Genomic DNA, 17,878 nt, shown 5'->3' with positions numbered 1-17,878 from the left:
ATTGCCGTTGCCGGGTTCATCGTGGCTTGAGTCAGTGGGCTGTGATGCAGCTCGCTTTCGGATGAAGTCTATCGATACGGATACGTGGACGGGCATGTCACTGAAGCGCACTGAGAGTTGATTTGATGAAAGATGTCAATATGTGACATTTCATATATTGGTTGTAAACTATTGGTGTTGCGACCAACACTGAGATTAGTCACCAGTGATTGGTAGACAAGAATCTCAAATCGAAAGAGAAATCAGTCACGGGGCGTGGTAAAATATCAAAAACTCGTTGATCGCTCCAAAGAACGTGGTCAAGGTCCGCTGAGCTCACCGTAGATATCAACGTTGAACACATTGGGCAAAATCCCAATCAGAGAACGGAATCAGATAGTAGAGCTCACGGCCTGACCAGCCGTCTTGGCCTCACGCTCCAACAGGGCCTCGACAAAGCCGCTGTTGATGTTGCCCGCAGCCTTAATCTCCTTCGCAGCTTGCTCGATGCCAAGCTGGTTGTCGGTCCACAGGGGCTGCTCGGGGGCCGCATTGGCCTCCCCAACACCGATGAAGCCACCTTCAGCAGCCCAAGTAGAGGTGCGCTTAATGCCAAGCTTGGTCCAGATCTCATCAATGGCCTGCACAAGCTGGTCGCGGTACTCCTTCTTGTGGCCCGGAGTGGGCGTCACACGCAGTCTCTCCTGGCCGACCGGAACGGTGGGGTAGTTGATGGACTGCACGTAGATCTGGTAGTCCTGGAGCAACATGTCCGATGCCTGCTTGGCAAGCTCGGCGTTGCCAACCAAGATCGGGATGATGTGGGATGGGTTGGGGATGACGGGAATATCGCGGTCGCCGAGGGCTTCCTTCACCGCGCGGGTGTGAAGCTGCTGGAGACGACGGTCACCGTCATAATCCATCTGGTACTCAATGGCGGTCTTTGCACCAGCCATTGTCGCAGGGGGAAGGGAGGTGGTGAAGATGAATCCAGGAGCAAGGGAGCGGATCATGTCGACGAGCTTGGCGCTGCCGGCAATGTATCCGCCAACGCATCCATAAGCCTTGCCAAGAGTGCCGGTGATAATATCGATGCGATCCATGATACTGCCCTTGGGGCGTCCTTGCTGGTGTGCTTCAAAGTCAAGGTGCTCCGCGACACCTGCACCATTAGGTCCGTACATGCCGACGGCGTGGACTTCGTCGAGGAACGTAATGGCGCCGTACTTGTCCGCCAAGTCGCAAATGGCCTCAATGGGGCCGATCGAGCCGCACATGCTGTAGACCGACTCGAATGCAATGATCTTGGGAACATGCAAGGGGAGAGAAGCCAGCTTCGCCTCGAGATCCGCCACATCGTTGTGCTTGAAGACGATCTTCTTGGTTCCGGAGTGACGAATACCTTGGATCATGGAGGCATGGTTTAAGCTGTCGGATAGAATGACACAATCAGGCATTTTGCTGCCCAGGGTGGCCAAAGTGGCGTCGTTGGCAACATAGCATGAGCTGAAGACGAGAGCTGCGTCCTTTGCGTGCAGTTTCGCGATGGTGCCCTCAAGGTCGACGGCGTGCTTGTTGTGACCCGAAATGTTCCTCGTGCCGCCAGCACCGGCGCCGTACTCGTCCAAGGTCTCGTGCATTGATTTCAAGACGTGGGGGTTACGACCCATTCCGAGATAGTCATTGGCGCACCACACAGTCACACGCTCCTCCTTGTCGGCCATATGGGCACGGGGGAATTCCTTGGCCAGACGGTTGATGTTGTTGAAGTAGCGGTATGACTTGTCCTTATGCTTTTTCTCCAGTTCGGACGTGTAATAGGCCTCGTAATTAAACTTGGCCTTCGAGGCATCCGAATTACCCATGCCAACGTTGTTCGCAGAGTTGTGGCGAGTAGCCATGTTCGGGGGAAGCCGGGCTGGAACATGTTAGCTTGTTGCTGTTGATTTTTTGGGAACATATCACATACTCTTGTCATGTCCGTTAGCGAAAGGAGTGTCCACGGCGCGGGCATCGTTGCTGCGGCTGGTATGGATGCTGGCACGACCGGACTTTGAGTTGGTGCTTAAAGCGCGAATGCCGGCGACAGACGAGTTCGCAGTCTTGGCAGCATGGCCATACTGAGCCGACTGAACAGTCAGAGCTTTGCCCATGACGGGGCAGCGGTGGGCGAGGAGCTGCAACTTGGACATGGTGCCGCCGCAAGGGGAAACGGCGACGGCCGTCTGAGGGGCCTGGACGGCATGGGGACGAGCCGAGGTAGACAGCGCGCGAAGCTTAGCGGGCGAGGCCTTCTTCAAGAAGGGGCACATGGCCTTGGATTGACGCAGAGCAGCCTCCATAGTGACGATTGGCAAGTTGAAGAGGAACTTCGTGTAACGTCCGTCGGTCGAGGATAGCGGTACGGAGTAGATTTTGGTACGGTTGTTTCGGTGTGGCGATCAGGTGCGGCGTTGGCGAACGGGGTCAGAGTTGCCAGAGAAAAGTGTCAGCGCGCAGCCGAACACAAGTCAATTGGCGAAGGGTTGAAGGGGCGACTTTGATCGACAAAGACGGGATTTGGTAGGAAAGGAGGAGAAGGGAGGAATTGGCGGATGAGGAGAAGCGAGGAATAAAAGAGACCAGATTCTCGGACCGTCCTTTATTAGTGCGTCCGGTGAAGAGTCGCCATGACACAAAAAGGCGGCGGTGGGCGCAGGGTAAGGTACCACCCACCTCAGGAGGTAAGGTACGGTGCCGTAGGTACCGCACCACGAACCCGAGGACAGGCCAGGACAGCGGACACGCACATTGGACGGGAGGACGCTGACGCTGGCCCTCGGACGAGCTGACTGGCTGACTGGCTGACTGGCGTTGTGTTGCACACGTCTGGGGCCAACGACGGCGGGGCAGCCGTGGCAGCCACCGGCCTCTGCGGCCACTGAGGGACGCTCCGATTGTGGGTTGCCATCAGCCTAGGTGCCCTTTTAGTGGGCTGGGCTGCAGTCTGCAGAGCGCTGCTAGTGCCGCTGCACGGGGGACACCCATGGGCGAGTGGCCCAGCCTAGCACTTGCGCGCATTCGATTTTCGGTGTCTCGGCTTCTGCAGGGTCCAGAAAAATCTGCCATTGAGCCAATCAAAATTTATCTAAAGCCAATTTCTGGGGAACTGCCCGCCATCTCGTTGGACGGTACCGAGCCCCCAGCCAACCCCTGTTCAAAGGGACCAGACCTCAGATCACTTTTACCTGCACGTTTTTCTTGCTCACCATGTACTTTTTTTTTTTTTTTTTTTTTTTTTTTTTTTTTTTTTTTTNTTTTCCCCCCTTTTTTTTTTTTTTTTTTTTTTTTTTTTTTTTTTTGCTCTCTTCTTGCCCCCCTCCCCGGTGTCTGCTCCCTCGCCGTAGACGACTTAGATTCGAGAACTATCCAATCACATATGTTCAAAGCATCCACTTTGCTCGTTTTCGACCTCCTGAAATCAGCCTCGGGTGGACCCCCAAACATCGTACGAAAGACGCCGGTTACGGCGCTTCCCGAGCTGGCCTATATACTCCGTCCAGGATGCCTCAAAATGACCAACCTCCGGCCCGGCATCAACGTGTAATTTTCGTGATGGGGCCTAGAGGAGTCACTGTGACGCTGCATTCCCCGAAACCATCCCCGTTGCCCCTCCAGCTCCCATGCCCGTCGAGGTAATATGTCTTGAAGAATCTTGCCCAAAAGCCCACGCTCGCAGCATGTCAACTTTACAAACGATACACCACGCAAAGCCTCATTAGTCACGTGCAATGTATGGTGCAAAACAACTCTCAGGGACTAGCTTAGCTTGGGATTTCGGGCCTTTCTGAGATCTCACATCGTCTTGATTCATCTCTCTGGGTCTTTATGGCCCTGACGCCGATACTAATGCAAACCTCAGGCCACCTCCCTTCAGACTTTTTCTCCGGATGCCTGACATCCCTCCTCTAGGCCTCTAGCAAAGGGTATCGTGAATGTCATGCAACTCCAATATCCTCCGTTCCTCAATGCGATGTGGAAAACTCCCTCCAAGAAAAAATACCAAACAGCTAAAACAGACATGATATCTCCCGTTAGCCCTCAGGCGACGGTGATAACTGAAAAGGATTCCGCGGCCGTGGTCGTTGCTCCCCGAAACTGGCTTCCTCGACAGCCTTGCTAGCCCATGTTGGAAGTCTGGGTGTTCGATGCTGCCTGCGACCTTCCACGTCCCTCAAAACCTGCATATCGTCCATCACGAAATTCGCTGGGCCCCGTATATTCGCCGCCGTAGCATACGTACTCGTTCGACCGTCTGCGTTCGGGAACTGCTGTTGATCAAGGGATTAGCCGTGACTAGGTGAAATTCGAGGAAGTAGCTGCAGAGAGGCGTATAAATCAAGGATAACTGAGCATGGCGGGGTCATACGTTGTGCTCCTCGGGCTGGTCGGTACCCAATTTCAACCGTTCGCAAAACTCCCGGTCTCCGAGCTGCGCCAACGCCTTTTCCATATCTTCCAGTGCCTCGACGGACGGCGCGAGGGCCAGCTCAGCTGGAGTAAAGTGTCCCGTGAGGATTGCCGCTGCGAACCTCGGACTCTCCATGAGGCGGCAGAGTGCCTTCATGTGAGATTGGTTGGGCCACTCGCCAAAATTCTTGTCCTCCCTGATTTTCCACGTAGAGTGTGCGACTCGTTTTGCAATATCCTTGGGGTTTTCTGTGATTCGGACGAGCAATTCGGTATCTTTAACCTTCTGGGACGCCTCCATGATCTTTTGCTCGAATTGGTAAGGCCAGTTGATCAAAGATGGGCGTTTCTTAGGCGCCTTCTTGGCCTGCGGCTTGGGACTCTCTATAGCGGCAGCAGATGCATTTTGTCCGTCCAGCACCGCGATGTTCTCAGGATGAGTTCCGAAGTGAGTGTTAGCACCAGCTATGGGCATCGGTGGAGCACCTCGTGACTGCACATCGTTAGCCATGTTCATAAGGTTAAAACAAGTCTTGCGAGGGACATACATCGGGAGTTTGGTGGGGCGTTCCCGAATTCAGAACTGGTTGTACCGATGAAGTTGGCGTATTTGCAGATCCAGGAACAGCCGGGTCAGACGGTAGCTTCTGCTCAGCTGCGTGACTAATACCTGTAGTTGGCCCTCCAGGGGTTGCTGGGCTCTGTTGGTGGCTCACGAGAACTTGCGGGACGCTTGGTGCATTGATCGGGGTTTGGCTTCCCAATGGAGCAGCGGTAACGGTGCCTCGAGGCAGCCCTGCATGGGGAATCGAAGTCTGAGGTATGGCTTGACCGACCACAGATGGCATTGCGCGGCTCAGTCTCTCCTGTTCCAGTCTCCTGTACTCCTCAGGGTCAGTAATGCGAAGAGAATGCATACGAACTTGGTCTTCCACGTCTTTCCTGTCCTCAGCTGTTAGAACATCGTCCGGATCATGCTCCTCAAAGGTATCCGTAGTCTCAATGTCACAGATACCCTGTGAGAGTTCCGGGTTGCTCAGCAAACTATCCAGGACGCTGTCCTTGCCCATGTGATGAGTCAAGTCCTGATGCGGCGGTGTTTCGCGGTCCTTTAGATATTCATTGTCCTTCTTCGACCACCGCTTTGGATTCTCCTTATCCACAACGCGAGAAGCTAGCTGGGTTTTGAAAACGGATCTGTTCTGCATTGCAGACTCAAATGTGCCTCCAGACAGAAGCTTGTAGACGAAAACAGGCTTCTGCTGGCCGATCCGGTAAGCTCGGCCGACTGCCTGCTGTTCGTTGACAGGGTTGTACTTGAAGTCGAAGAGGACAACGCGATTTGCCCCATAGATGTTCAGTCCAATTCCTCCGGCGGTTGTTGAGATGAGGTAAACTTGAGTGTCGCCAGAATTGAAGTTTTTGATATGTTGCTGCCTCAAGTTGATTGGTGTAGACCCATCCAAACGCGCCACCTTGCGCTTTTGTTGGCGCAGAAGGTTCTCCAAGTAGTCCATTGTCGGAATTGATGATGTGAAAACAAGAACCTTGTCCTTCATCTTTTCGCTTTCGGCAAGAATGGCGACGAGGAGACGCGTTTTCCATGACAAAACCGCAGATTGAATGTCGAGTTTCGGACGGTTCATCATCTTGAGTCCGCTACTGACCACCGCCGGAGATAACGCTAGGTTAGCTGAGCGGTTGCTTGGGTTTTTGCTAGTGTCTAGACGGCGTTCCTGTGCAAGCTTGTTTTGCCAACATCTAGGATGGTTGACGATAAGGCCTAGATTACTGACAATTCCTAGGATCCTTGACGAAACCTGTTGGTCCGCGTCGCCCCTCGCAGACTGAAGGTATGCGTCGTAAAGCCGAGCTTGTAAGTCCGTGACCGGGACAGTCAGGATGAACTCTGTCTTCTGCGGAAGGTCATTCTTCGACAGGCTTTTGATGGTAGCTCGATGTGCCTTTGGGGCCACTGTCTTCTCCAGGACAGCAAGCTGCTTCTTGGCCATGCGGAATTGGCTGCGGGTACTGTCTTCGTAGAGGCCTTCCTGAATTGTCCTGGTGTAAAGATCTCGGAATTCGGAAGGAGGCCCAAGGTATCGAGGTGCTACCCAGTCAATCATGTAGTAGTATTCCTCGACGCTGTTCGCAAGGGGAGAGCCGGTAAGCGCAATCCGGCTCTGAGTCCTGAACTGTGAAGCAGCCAAGCCAATCTTGGAGTCTGGATTCTTCAACTTATGAGCCTCATCGGCTACGACCAGGTTCGGGCTTTGCGTCAGAATATCCCAGGCCGTTTTGCCATCATTTTCCTTCGGCAGCTCTTCACCAGGTTCGTCAACCAACCGCTTGAACATGTCATACCCAATGATCATGACGCCACCCTCCTCGTCCCATCGACGAATGATGGGCATCCGTTCGTTCTGTTTGGTAGCAGATTCGAGTTTGAAATAGGGCCCGAGGAGGCCTTCGGGAGCCCACATCAGCATCTCATCCAACCAATTATCGACCAATAGGGACGGGCACAGCACCAAGGTCTTCGATTGTCTCAGGTCATTCGGTATCTGGGAGTTGATGGATTCATCGGGAGACTGTGCTGACTCGGCGATTGCGACAAGCAGAGTAATGACTTGCATAGTCTTGCCGAGGCCCATGGTGTGAGCCAGGAGACATCCCTGTCGTACTTTGGGATCACAGATAATCTGGTTCCACATGAAGCGAACGCCCTGAATCTGATGCTCTTTGATTCGCCGGCCTATGTCTTCGTTTATGTAGATCAAGCCTTGATCATCCTGTTTGGATTCGTTGATGATCAACCGCGATTTGTCGCTGGGAATAATGGCGGACGCGGCCAGCTTCTTACGTAGCTCGATCCGTCGCTTCTCCTGCTCTTGCAAACGTTGCTGGTCGGTCTCTCGAAGATCTTTTGCAGTTTGATCGAGTACAACGGGTTTCATTCGTCTCTTAGACGAAGAGTCTTCAATGTCGTCACCTGAAGGTCTTTCCGAGTCCTCTAAGTCGGCATCTGTCTCGTTTTGATCAACGAAGTAAGGTTCAATCTCTCTCATAAAGTTATAAAAGAGCTCGAAAAGCGCCGCTTGCGCCCGAAGTTTCTTCGCCTTGGTGCCAGTGATCCTTCTCGTAATGCTAGACCCAGAAGTTTGAACTCTGCAGAGGGCGAAAACTCTGAATAGTCGCGCTGCCAAGTTGCACACTTCACCAAAGAACTCTCGGCCCTCGTCGTCTGACAATGCCGGTAAAATGATATCTTCCCAAACTGAGCTAGAGGTCAGTCTGAGGAAGATTGAGAATACGTCCTTCTGCAACTTCTTCCTCTGGACTCTCCATAAGACGCAGATCAAGAGTCGTTCACGGTCTTTATGATCCTTCCAGACTTCCGGTGGAATAGCTGCAATTTCCGCTGGTCGATCGATCGGAATTTCAAGATCCTCGTCAGGGTAGGTTTGCGGCTCATCGACATCCATCTCCGTGCTCGGACGGACATCCCTCGGCTTGGTTGGAGTAATCAGGCTGATGTGAACTTTTTGCGGTGCTGCTGCTTCAGATTCGGAAAATGTCAGATCGATAACCTGATGACCTCCGGGATCTACAGAGGTCTTGGCCATCGATTCTTGTGGCAGCGCAGAGGGACTTTGATCAATCTCTACCGTCTGTTCTGGGTTGTCTAGGTCCATGGGGGTACCAGGCCGAGTCTCAACCGGCTCGGAAGTGAACGCAATGCCTCTCATATCGTCGATGACGAAGCCATCGTCGTCGTCGCTTGTGATGACCTCACCGTCCTCATCGGACAGAACCTCGCGTTGAGCAGTCGGTAACAGGAACCTTGGCAATGACTCTGGTCCAGGAGGCTCGGGGCCCTGCAAAACGTCGAGGAACCATCTATCTTTCTTCCGATCTTCAACGCTGGCCTCGAGACAGCGCATCTGCTTCTTCAGCTCATCCTCGTCGTGCCACTCATTCCGTCGCATCTCGAGGCAGAGCTTCTCAATCCGGTTGGTGAACCCCGCCAGTCGTGCGTGGGCCTGTGCCATAGCCCGCTTGAGACCTTGCCGGCGTGCTCGGTTCCATAGCGCCTTCGCATGTCTTTGCTTCAGGGGAAGCTTTCTCTCCTCCCAGGATTCTTCCATGCGCAGTATTTCTTCCTGCATCACGCGGTCGACATCGTCGCCAGAAAGCAAGTGGGATTTCCGGGCTTTCTCTTGTCTGATTTCCTCCGCCTCTTCTTCCATTTCTCTCATGGTGTCGGAATCGTATTCCTCGTCGTCTGACTCGCCGAAAGCTGGCAGAATCTCATCTCCTTCGTCCGAGGGCTCAACTTGGGGGTGAAAGCCACTGTTGAGACTGTTCAGAGATTCGTTATTTTTACGAAACAGTCGTGACATAGCCCGGTGTATCTGACGACGTTTTCCCGCAGGTACCTTGCCACGAGTAGCTAGGTCGAGGACATGCTCTCCCGCCGGAGCCAAGCCTTTGATCTCACTCTGTGCGAGCGTGCTGTCTTCGCTGACGACGAAGTTCGACTTGGGGACCAGGTCAGCGGTAATCAAAGCCTGAGTGCCAAAGTAGGCGTTGGATGTGGTATCCAACCAATCCGGTTTCGAGTAACTGCGAGGAAAATGTCGTGTAACGCCTGTCGCCGCGTGGGGAAAGTTTGCGTCGCCAAGCCCAGCGACATCCGTGGAGATCAAGACAGGCGCTAGTCTCCGCCTTTTCTGAGGCGGTTCCTCGAGATCGCCGTTCGCCTTCGTATTTGCCAAACCGACGAGCTGCTCTGCGATGGATTCTTCACGACGAGGTAGATCACTGGAGGACTGTGGTGGGCTAGACTCTTGCTGTAGAGGAGTTTGTTGGATATCGTCGACGGGCGCTTCCTGAGAGCTATTCTGAGACTCGAGCTCTTGACTCGCTGAATCAATTTTGTGCTGTCGGTAACCGGCGCTCTTGGACTTGAGATAAGTAATGGCCTTAACCAGAGTCATCTGGTGTGCTGGTTTGGTGAGACCCAGGGTCTCAAGGAGGCCTTTCGTGGATGACATGACATCTTCGTATGTCAGCAGGGTCTCTCCATCGATCTCGTTCTCTCTCAGGGCGTTGGAAAGAGTTTGGGGATCGGGTCTTTTGCTAGCCTGTCTGGGCAGCCAGGGGCGCTTGTCGGCGATGCAAAGCTCATGTACCACCTTGTCGACATCCCAGTCGAAGGGATCGCCATCGGTGCCTGCCATTTTGACTTTTCATGCCATCAGGCGCGATGCTGTTGCAGCGTTAGTAGTCGTCTTCGGTCTCTAGAACAGAAGATGTGAGGTGGAATGAGTGGTGCGTTGAGTCTGGCCCCCGCCAGGAGTGCTTGGGCACTACCTTTTTGGGCAGCAAGAAAGATGAGCTGTGTTCTTTCCAAACAAGTCTGAAGAGAAGATCTCTTGAAAATGCTCTGAAGGGATATCGCCAGAATAACGCAGGCGGGGCCGCGTAGCCACGAGAACAGAATGTGTAAATTTTGAGGTGTGACTTACGACGAATCTGGCAGCTGTCAGCCGCAGTGTTGATCGGCGTAGGTGTCGTGAGATAGAGAGACGTCGTATACAGCGATGTAATCATCTCCGCATGAGGTAGAGACGCTAGTCGAAGGACTTCTTCCGAGCTCGAGGTGAAGGCAAGGAATTTTCTGGAAGGTCCCCGGAAAGTAGAAAAAGACAAAGGAATAAAACCCCGGGCGAGGCAAACGGGTGGTGAGCGGTGGCTGAAAGCCGAGGACTGTCCTCGTCGACACGCGAGGGACGGACAGTTAAAAAACGGGGGTGACGTTGAGAAAGATCGACTACGAGTCCAGGCGTGTGGGAAGTCTGCTTTTGAATGCGCAGGAAGGATAGAAATCAACTGACTGGGTAGACAGCAGGTGCAATGACTTCTCAATTCACGACGCGTGCTGGTGTAGAAGTCGCGGAGGAAGTCGTTCTCGACCCACATCCCCTCTAGCGCCTCTACAGATGTGACGGGGATAACTGTAACAGCAGGGTAGGTCCGCTGGCATAGTCGATAAGGGGCCTGGGTCCCTAGGTAAGTACTTGGTAGGTATACACTGCCACTAGTGCGGGCAGCGGCGCAGTACCATCAATGGAAGGCTTTAATCATCTCTACCTAATTTTGAGAATCCACTATTGACACGTGATGGGCTTCGGTGTTAAGATAATTGATAAGGTACAGATAAGAAGAAACAGATAGTGGGGTGGAGGGGTAAGTAAGACCAGCGCATTGCAGCTTGAGCCTGCTGCTTTTTGACATGAATTCCCCGTTGATCTTTCTCAACGCCAAGATGAAAGAGCCTCTTATGTCATGTAAATGATTTGTCTGCGACGTGATGTCTTTCCTTAAGATACCTCGGCGCTTGGCCTGGCTAAATTTTCGATTCTCCCTCCTAGCCGTCTGCCTTGCCTCACACTGCCGTACCTAAGGTAGTTAGCTCGGGCACGTCTTCGCTGCATCCTGCGTGCAGGACAGTTACTCTTCAGCTGGGAAACCTAGTCGCGGGGCTTCGCAGTGGGGCCATCAGAGCCTCCCCCTCCTTCAATTGTGATGTCCCCTCATCCTCTCAATTGCTAAATGCCCAGGGCCAACGTCTCGTAGCATCGTCATCGTCCAGACTTAATCTGCTCGCCATCTGAGAGACTCCACGCGTGCTGTGTAGCCTACGCAACACCACGCTAAGCTTTGGGATTGAAGATCATACAACGCTACTCGTACGAGTGATTTCTCAGCACGTCTACCACCTACATAATTTTGAGCGCACTTCAATTACTAATGCTGAGATAGAGAGGACACCTTCCGGGCCTTATACTTCCTACCTCTGATTCTCAAACAACAGGCATCGGGATTTCAGTGGTCTTTCTTCCTTCTGCACTTCCAACCGCTTTGTGGGCGCTGAAGCTGAAAGATGGCATCTGCAACACTTACTACGGAGCAATACCCCCCTCGGCTTTCTCAGCCAGAGCAGGATGCGCTCGTGCATACCATCAAGGATTGGGCGATTGGCAACGGCTTGTCTGTTCGACCACCTCCCGCCGTTGTTTCAGCGGATGTAGACCCGAAGGGAATCCTGGCAGTCAACGTGCCAGTCACGCTTTTCCCCAGCCCATTCCCCAAGCAGTGCTTTGCACAAGCGCGGTCAGTTCAGAAGACCTACAACGAGCTGTATGCCGCCATCAGTAGGGACGAAGAGTTTCTGAGCGAGATGGTCAATGAGTGAGTTCCTGCAACGCTCTGTGTGGGAGAGTCGTAATGATACACGCTGAAGCCACTGGATTATGTCTGACTTCAAACAGGGTAAAGAGCGGCGACGACTTCATCGGCAAACTTTGGGATACTCATTTGAGAGTGAAGAAGGAGGGCTACACCCAGGTTCGTCCGCTTGGATGCTGTTGTACGTTGACGCTGAGCTAATTTGGGTCAAGAACCTTTCACTCGGGTTATTCAGGTCCGATTACCTTGTTCACCAGGATGTCTCATCAGGTCAACCCAAGCGCCAGGTGAAGCAAGTTGAGTTCAACACGATAGCTGCGTCCTTCGGCGGTCTCTCGTCTCGTACTTCGCTCCTCCACAAGTGAGTCTGTCTCATCTGTTCGGGAGAGCGCGTTGCTAATACCAGCAGGTTTCTCTCTGTCTCTGAGTACCCCCTGCTGAACCGCTCTATTGAGTCAGGCTCTCTGGATTTGCCAGAGAACCAGAGTGCCCAGGGTCTTGCAGGCGGCATCCGCGCTGCCTTCGACCAGTACGGCCCCTCGGAACTCGGCTACACGAAGTGTGTAATCTTTGTTGTACAAGGTGGCGAGCGCAACATTTTCGACCAGCGGCATCTCGAGTATGCACTCATCAGCTCTCCTAACCCGGTCCAGGTGTTTCGCATTCCTTTCTCAGAGCTACTCAAGCATACCGAAATCGCAAACACGCCCAAGCGTCAGCTGCTTTACAAAGTGCCTAGAGATCCCTCAAAGGTCTTTGAGGTCGCTGTTTCATACCTTCGATGCTGGTATGATCCGTCGGACTATCCCGACGAGAGCACATGGGAGGCTCGCTATCACCTGGAGAGGTCATCCGCAATCAAGTGTCCTACTGTCTTGACCCAGTTGGCAGGCAGCAAGAAGATTCAACAAGTTCTAGCAACGCCGAGATCTGGATCGTCTCCTTCAGTTTTGGGTCGCTTCATTGCCGATGACTCCCCTCAGACCGCAGAGGTGTGGCAGACCTTCACCAACATCTTCCCCATGGACGATTCCGAGGCTGGTCTCAAGGCGCGCAAGATCGCCCAGGATCCCGAACTGTGCAAGAACTACGTCCTGAAACCCCAGAGGGAAGGCGGTGGAAACAACCACTACCGCGAGGACATTCCCGAATTCTTAAAGAAGACCCCCGAGTCTCATTGGGGGTCATATATCCTGATGGAGCTGATCACCCCACCTAAGCAGGACAATATCATTCTCCGCAACGGTAACCTTGAGGAGGGTGGTGTTATCTGCGAACTGGGCATCTACGGGACGGCGGTATGGAACCAGGGCACGGGAGAGATAGTGCACAACGAGGAGGCCGGCTACTTGCTCCGCACCAAGGGCGACACGAGCAATGAGGGCGGAGTCGCGGCTGGCTTCGGGTGCATGGACAGTTGTACTCTTGTTTGATGCCTCTTGGAGCAGACGAAGCCATCGGACTCCTCGGGCCGCCTGCCGCGGGCTTAAACCGGGGCCGGTATCGAGCTTTGCGTGTCATCGAGGATACATATAGCGTTAGAGAGCATAACCCGTGGTATCAATTATCGTCCCCAGAAAGTTTTGTACAACGTGCCTCATCAGGCCCGATTTGAAGTCATCACACAAAAGAAATCCCGGCACAGAGTGGAGAAGGGCCATTTTCAAGTCAACATCGGATGGTGGGCTCTCGTAGTCGTCATTCAACATAAAGAACTCGGTTCATAGCATTGAAGGACGTATTTACTCGCTGGCGGGAGTGCCGGTGGCAGGGCGTCTAAGGACCTCAATGTTGCCTGAGGGAGAGTTAGAAGGCTCAAATATTTCACTTTGTGTGAAGCGATCGATCGGAACATACGCTGGACAACGTTGAGAGAGCTGCGGGTCTTGCCCTCGGCATCTTGGTAGGTGCTCATGGAGGCATCGCCCTCGACGAAAACCATAGTTCTAAGGAGTCATTAAATGTCAGCCGTCAGAAATTCTCGCAAAGCGAACGTGGTGTCGCTATATCGTACCCCTTGGGCAGGCTCTGGAGGAAGTCACGGCCGGGTCCCTCAGGAGCGAAGCTGGTGACACGGAACCAGCTGGTGTGGCGGTTCTCGCGGGAACCGCTGTTGCTGGCGACTGCGTATTTGACGATCTCGCGGCCAGTGCTGGTGGCGTGGAGCTCGGGGGTATCTGCGAGGTTACCGATAATGGAGATGCGGGCAACGTTGTGGGTGGGGGAGGTGCTGAAGGCACGGGCGACAATGCGCGGGGCAACGGCAGCGCGGCGGAAAAGCGTGGCGGACATGTTGACGGCTTGGAAGGGCGATTTTTGTGGTGTTTGGGGTTTCAAAGGAGTGTATGAAGCAAGACGATGGTGAACACGAGTCGGCGAGAGGTTTGCGGTGAGCTGAACTCGCGCCAAACGCGACTGGACGCGATCACTAACTTCCCCAGATAGGGCCAGCATTGACGTGGCCCGTGCATCTGGGAATGAGGTTCATGCGTCGCTTCGGTAGTGCTGCTATCGGGTGTTATGCATCTAAACAGTAAGCTGGCGACTTCTCATGAACCAGCAGGGGGCATCTTTTTAACGCAGGCACATCAGACCTCAGAACATGACAATGGCCTGGGTGATGTAAAGCCCAACAGCTCACTAACAGGGGGAACCATCTTCTGAGTGAATGAATCATCGTAAAAAAATTTTAAAAAAAAAAATTTTTTTTGGGAGGGGAGGCAGAGTTGTGTTTCGCTCGCAAATGCGACATGATCAGCTGGTCAGTCACATCTGATCCTCGACAGGTCAAGTTTGTGAGCCTGGGACGGAGATTCGTAACCGCCACGTCCATCAGCCTTAGACTTTAACCAAGGTCTGCACCATTGTTCTTTCGTGGTAAGATATGATACGTCTTCAGGTTAATGCGGCCCGCGGGTTGCCTGGGATGTGTTTCTACGCAGTTTGAAGCAGGACCTCTGCAGTTGCGTCCGAGAGTGCCCCTTCCTCTCTTAGGTTTTGAGGGCCCCTCTCCTTTCTCGCCAAGGCTTCGTATCATCAGAGGCTTCCTCCGTAGCCGCCTTGAAGAAGGGGCGAGATACTTTGTACCTTACCGGCAGGACATACATCGCCCTGCTGTCCTTCCTTTCGCGACTGCGTTCATCTGCCACTGCTAGCCACAACGACTACTACTACTACGTCAATCTGGCCTCGTTCCTCCTTCCCCCTCCAGAAAACTTCGGCTTGCGAAGGATACTTCCTCCAGTTACACTTCCCGCCTCTTGCGTTCCCTTCCCGCTAGCACATGGCTCTAATCCACTAACCATCCGGCGATTCGTTGTGCGCTGGTCGCACCATTTGGTAAGGGCATAAAGCCAGGAAGTATTCTATCTTCGTTTTCCATGATCATTCGGTCTCTCGTTTCCATGAACATGGCACCCATTTCAGAAAGCCTGATGGCCCGCAGCCTCGAAGTAATTCCTCTTTTGCCAACAGCACCTTATACGACACCTTCTATGAAAGCCAACCTGATCTGCCGAGTGGTTTCCGCATGCCTGGCCAACCTGGTTTGTCTGATTCCACTGAGAAACCTGTGTCGGAACGGCGAGTTTGCGGCGGTTGTGTTCGTTTCCACAGTCATGCTTCTTAACATTCTTACAGTCGTCAACTCTCTCATCTGGCGCGACGACAACATCCAAGAATGGTGGAGAGGCTGGATCTGGTGCGATATTCACCCTTACCTCTACCAACCTGCGTTGACCATCTACGCCACATCTATCGCCGCCATCATGCGAAATCTCGCAGAGCAAGTCAACCTAGACCGCGCCGGTCCGCTCACTACCATCGAGAAAAGGAAGAGGATGTGGTTCCAGGCTTTGATAATATTTCCGCTCCCCGTCATTCAAGTCGGCTGGCTATATCCTCTGGCAGGACAGAGATACATCATTGGCACACTCAAGGGGTGTTTATGGAGTACAACACCAAATTGGCCATGTATCGTCTTCTTCCTACTGCCAATCCCAGTTGTGACTCTAATGGCAGGATTCTACTCAGGCCAGTCAACTCGAAACATGACAGACCTGTCTGCTAACCCCTTGCGCAGTCCTCACCTGGAGACGATTTAAGCAGATCGAGAGCACAACTCGTTCTGCTCTCGTCTCAAACTCCTCAACCGCTGCGAGATCGAATCGAACACGGCGTAGGTTGTTCTTGATGACAACTTGCATTCTTGTTCCTTACGTCCCAATTTCCTGCGCCTATGCGGTCTACCAGATCAAAATCTACTTCCCTTTACAAGCATTCGACTTCAAGGAAATTCACTATGGTGACGGCGCCTGGCCATGGGATTCGGTAATCCTATACCCATACGACCAACTAACCTTCTTCGAACTCAACTCCAACTACCTACCAATCATCACGACAGCAGCAATCTTCGTCTTCTTCGGTATGAGCAAAGACTCAATGGATACATATCGTCACTGTTTATTGACCATGCGTCTCGATAAAGTGTTCCCGAGACTACGTGACGACGCCACATCAAGCACAGGTCCAACTCCATCAGGCTCCTGGGGGACAGTCTCAATGTGAGGGCTAATCGCCCCGAACAGATTTATCACGTTGCTGACCAAAACTTATCAGGTCAGTGCTCGCCAAGTCTCCAAAGTATAGTTTCGGTCGATCTGTTCATATTAGCCAGGTTTCAAAGGGACAAGGCTCGTTATCCTCGCCACCTCCACCATACACCACAGAGGTCAACGACCCTTCCGACGACATGAGAATTACCGTCATAGAACCCGAGCCCTGTGTGATTAGCGAGCAAAAAGATTATACCGCTGCCAGGTGTTCCTCAGACACACCTGAGGGAGGCTGTCACCACGGGGACTCTCCCTCAAATAACCTCACTGGCTCTTTCCGCGGCCGATTGGGAGTCCACGGGTTCTCAGGCAAACAGATACCAGCGGCTAAGTCCCGTTTGCACGCACACTTGGGGTCGGACGTGAACCACCTTCAAGCGGAGCAATCAACTCAAGATGATTGGTTACCCCGACTTTCTCCTCAGCCGGAGTTAATTACGATGATTCAAGCGCATTTGGAACAACCAGAAACCTACAGTTAGGAGCGCCGGAGATGATTCCATAAGTCTTCCTTGCCTGTTGTTACGGGTCGAACTTTCCACATGCTCTCGAACTTTACCCAGTTGCTGAAGGGACCCAGAGGGATTTCAAACGAAAAAGAGGGCTCCATGTGGTGGAAGACCATGCGCAAACGCCACTATCCCGTGTGTTGCACGTTCGTCCAGCTTACAGCACCTGTTGAGAGCACCACCAAGAAACCGCCAACTGTTTCTGCACGTCACACTCGTCAAGAAGGACGAGCATGACCGTTGACCAACCTTCTTAGTGCATCCCTCGTACCCCGCTTGAAACGGCGGGTCTGCCGTGAACCACACGGCTGACGAGACACACGAGAGGGTCTGCTTGACATCTGGGAGATGATCAGCAGTAATGAAATGTTGGGAAGACTAGTTCTCGGCGGTGGCAGTGATGGCTTGACCGCGATTGGCTCAAGTATTGACAGACAGACGACGCATTTGCTCTCGCATGGCACAGATTTCACGAGTAGCTAGACTCGAATAAGGAACCAGAATAAACCATGTTCAAGAAGCCGAATAAGCCGATAGGTATCTACGTAAATTAAAAGCAGCTCATCATTCTACCTCACATCGTCCGTCGGAAGAAGTCCGAGCAAGCTCACTGCCTCCGTCCATCCATCATCTGCCCCATTCGTAAGCGGGCTTGGTCGTCTCCTCCATCACCCCACGTTCAAAAAATGTTTGCAGACTGCCACTCTGGTGAATAAAAAGGGATAAGGTGGAAAAAAGAGACTTAACAGCCAAGAAACCAAGTAAGGGGGAAGAAAAAAACGTCGTCGAATCACATTCGTAACCATTTCCCCAGCCCGGGGACCCAAAACTCCGCGCCATGCCTTTGGTATAAGGTACTACTGTGGTAGGTGGGATGAAGAAAGAAGAATCCCTGTAAAAAGGATATCGAGAGCTCGTGAGAGCGCGGCTATGGTCGTATAAACTCATGTCGGTGGTGCGGCCGAGGTCGCCGCCGATCCGATATTAGAAAAGAGCGTACGGTAAAATAGCGGATTCGAAATGAAGAACGCGAATCAGATGAAGCCAGGCCGAGAGAGCCTGTCATCCTAGCGT

The 17,878-nt window shown here is 52.9% G+C and overlaps 4 protein-coding genes across 4 annotated transcripts; 2 read left to right on the top strand and 2 right to left on the bottom strand.

The window, feature by feature from the left end:
• Positions 1-371: 371 nt before the first annotated feature.
• Positions 372-9,671, bottom strand: GCG54_00006600 (5-aminolevulinate synthase; the record flags this gene model as incomplete). Its single annotated transcript, XM_045406599.1, has 5 exons — positions 372-1,897; positions 1,949-2,315; positions 4,131-4,289; positions 4,388-4,921; positions 4,977-9,671. The coding sequence occupies 5 exons, from the start codon at positions 9,669-9,671 to the stop codon at positions 372-374; spliced, it is 7,281 nt and encodes a 2,426-aa protein (XP_045269851.1).
• A 1,706-nt stretch (positions 9,672-11,377) lies between these two features.
• Positions 11,378-13,115, top strand: GCG54_00006599 (Glutathione synthetase; the record flags this gene model as incomplete). Its single annotated transcript, XM_045406598.1, has 4 exons — positions 11,378-11,685; positions 11,766-11,841; positions 11,895-12,043; positions 12,092-13,115. The coding sequence occupies 4 exons, from the start codon at positions 11,378-11,380 to the stop codon at positions 13,113-13,115; spliced, it is 1,557 nt and encodes a 518-aa protein (XP_045269850.1).
• Positions 13,116-13,424: 309 nt separating this feature from the next.
• Positions 13,425-14,136, bottom strand: GCG54_00006598 (uncharacterized protein; the record flags this gene model as incomplete). Its single annotated transcript, XM_045406597.1, has 3 exons — positions 13,425-13,477; positions 13,540-13,628; positions 13,697-14,136. The coding sequence occupies 3 exons, from the start codon at positions 14,134-14,136 to the stop codon at positions 13,425-13,427; spliced, it is 582 nt and encodes a 193-aa protein (XP_045269849.1).
• A 956-nt stretch (positions 14,137-15,092) lies between these two features.
• On the top strand, positions 15,093-16,777 carry GCG54_00006597 (uncharacterized protein; the record flags this gene model as incomplete). The annotated part of the gene is made up of 3 exons (XM_045406596.1): positions 15,093-15,718; positions 15,777-16,244; positions 16,300-16,777. The coding sequence occupies 3 exons, from the start codon at positions 15,093-15,095 to the stop codon at positions 16,775-16,777; spliced, it is 1,572 nt and encodes a 523-aa protein (XP_045269848.1).
• Positions 16,778-17,878: the final 1,101 nt, after the last annotated feature.

This window comes from Colletotrichum gloeosporioides (genome assembly GCF_011800055.1).
Source record: "Colletotrichum gloeosporioides strain Lc1 chromosome Unknown consensus_10, whole genome shotgun sequence".
Lineage (NCBI taxonomy): Eukaryota > Fungi > Ascomycota > Sordariomycetes > Glomerellales > Glomerellaceae > Colletotrichum > Colletotrichum gloeosporioides.
The sequence above is the reverse complement of the archived record's forward strand: the minus strand, read 5'-3'. Positions and strand labels throughout refer to the sequence as shown.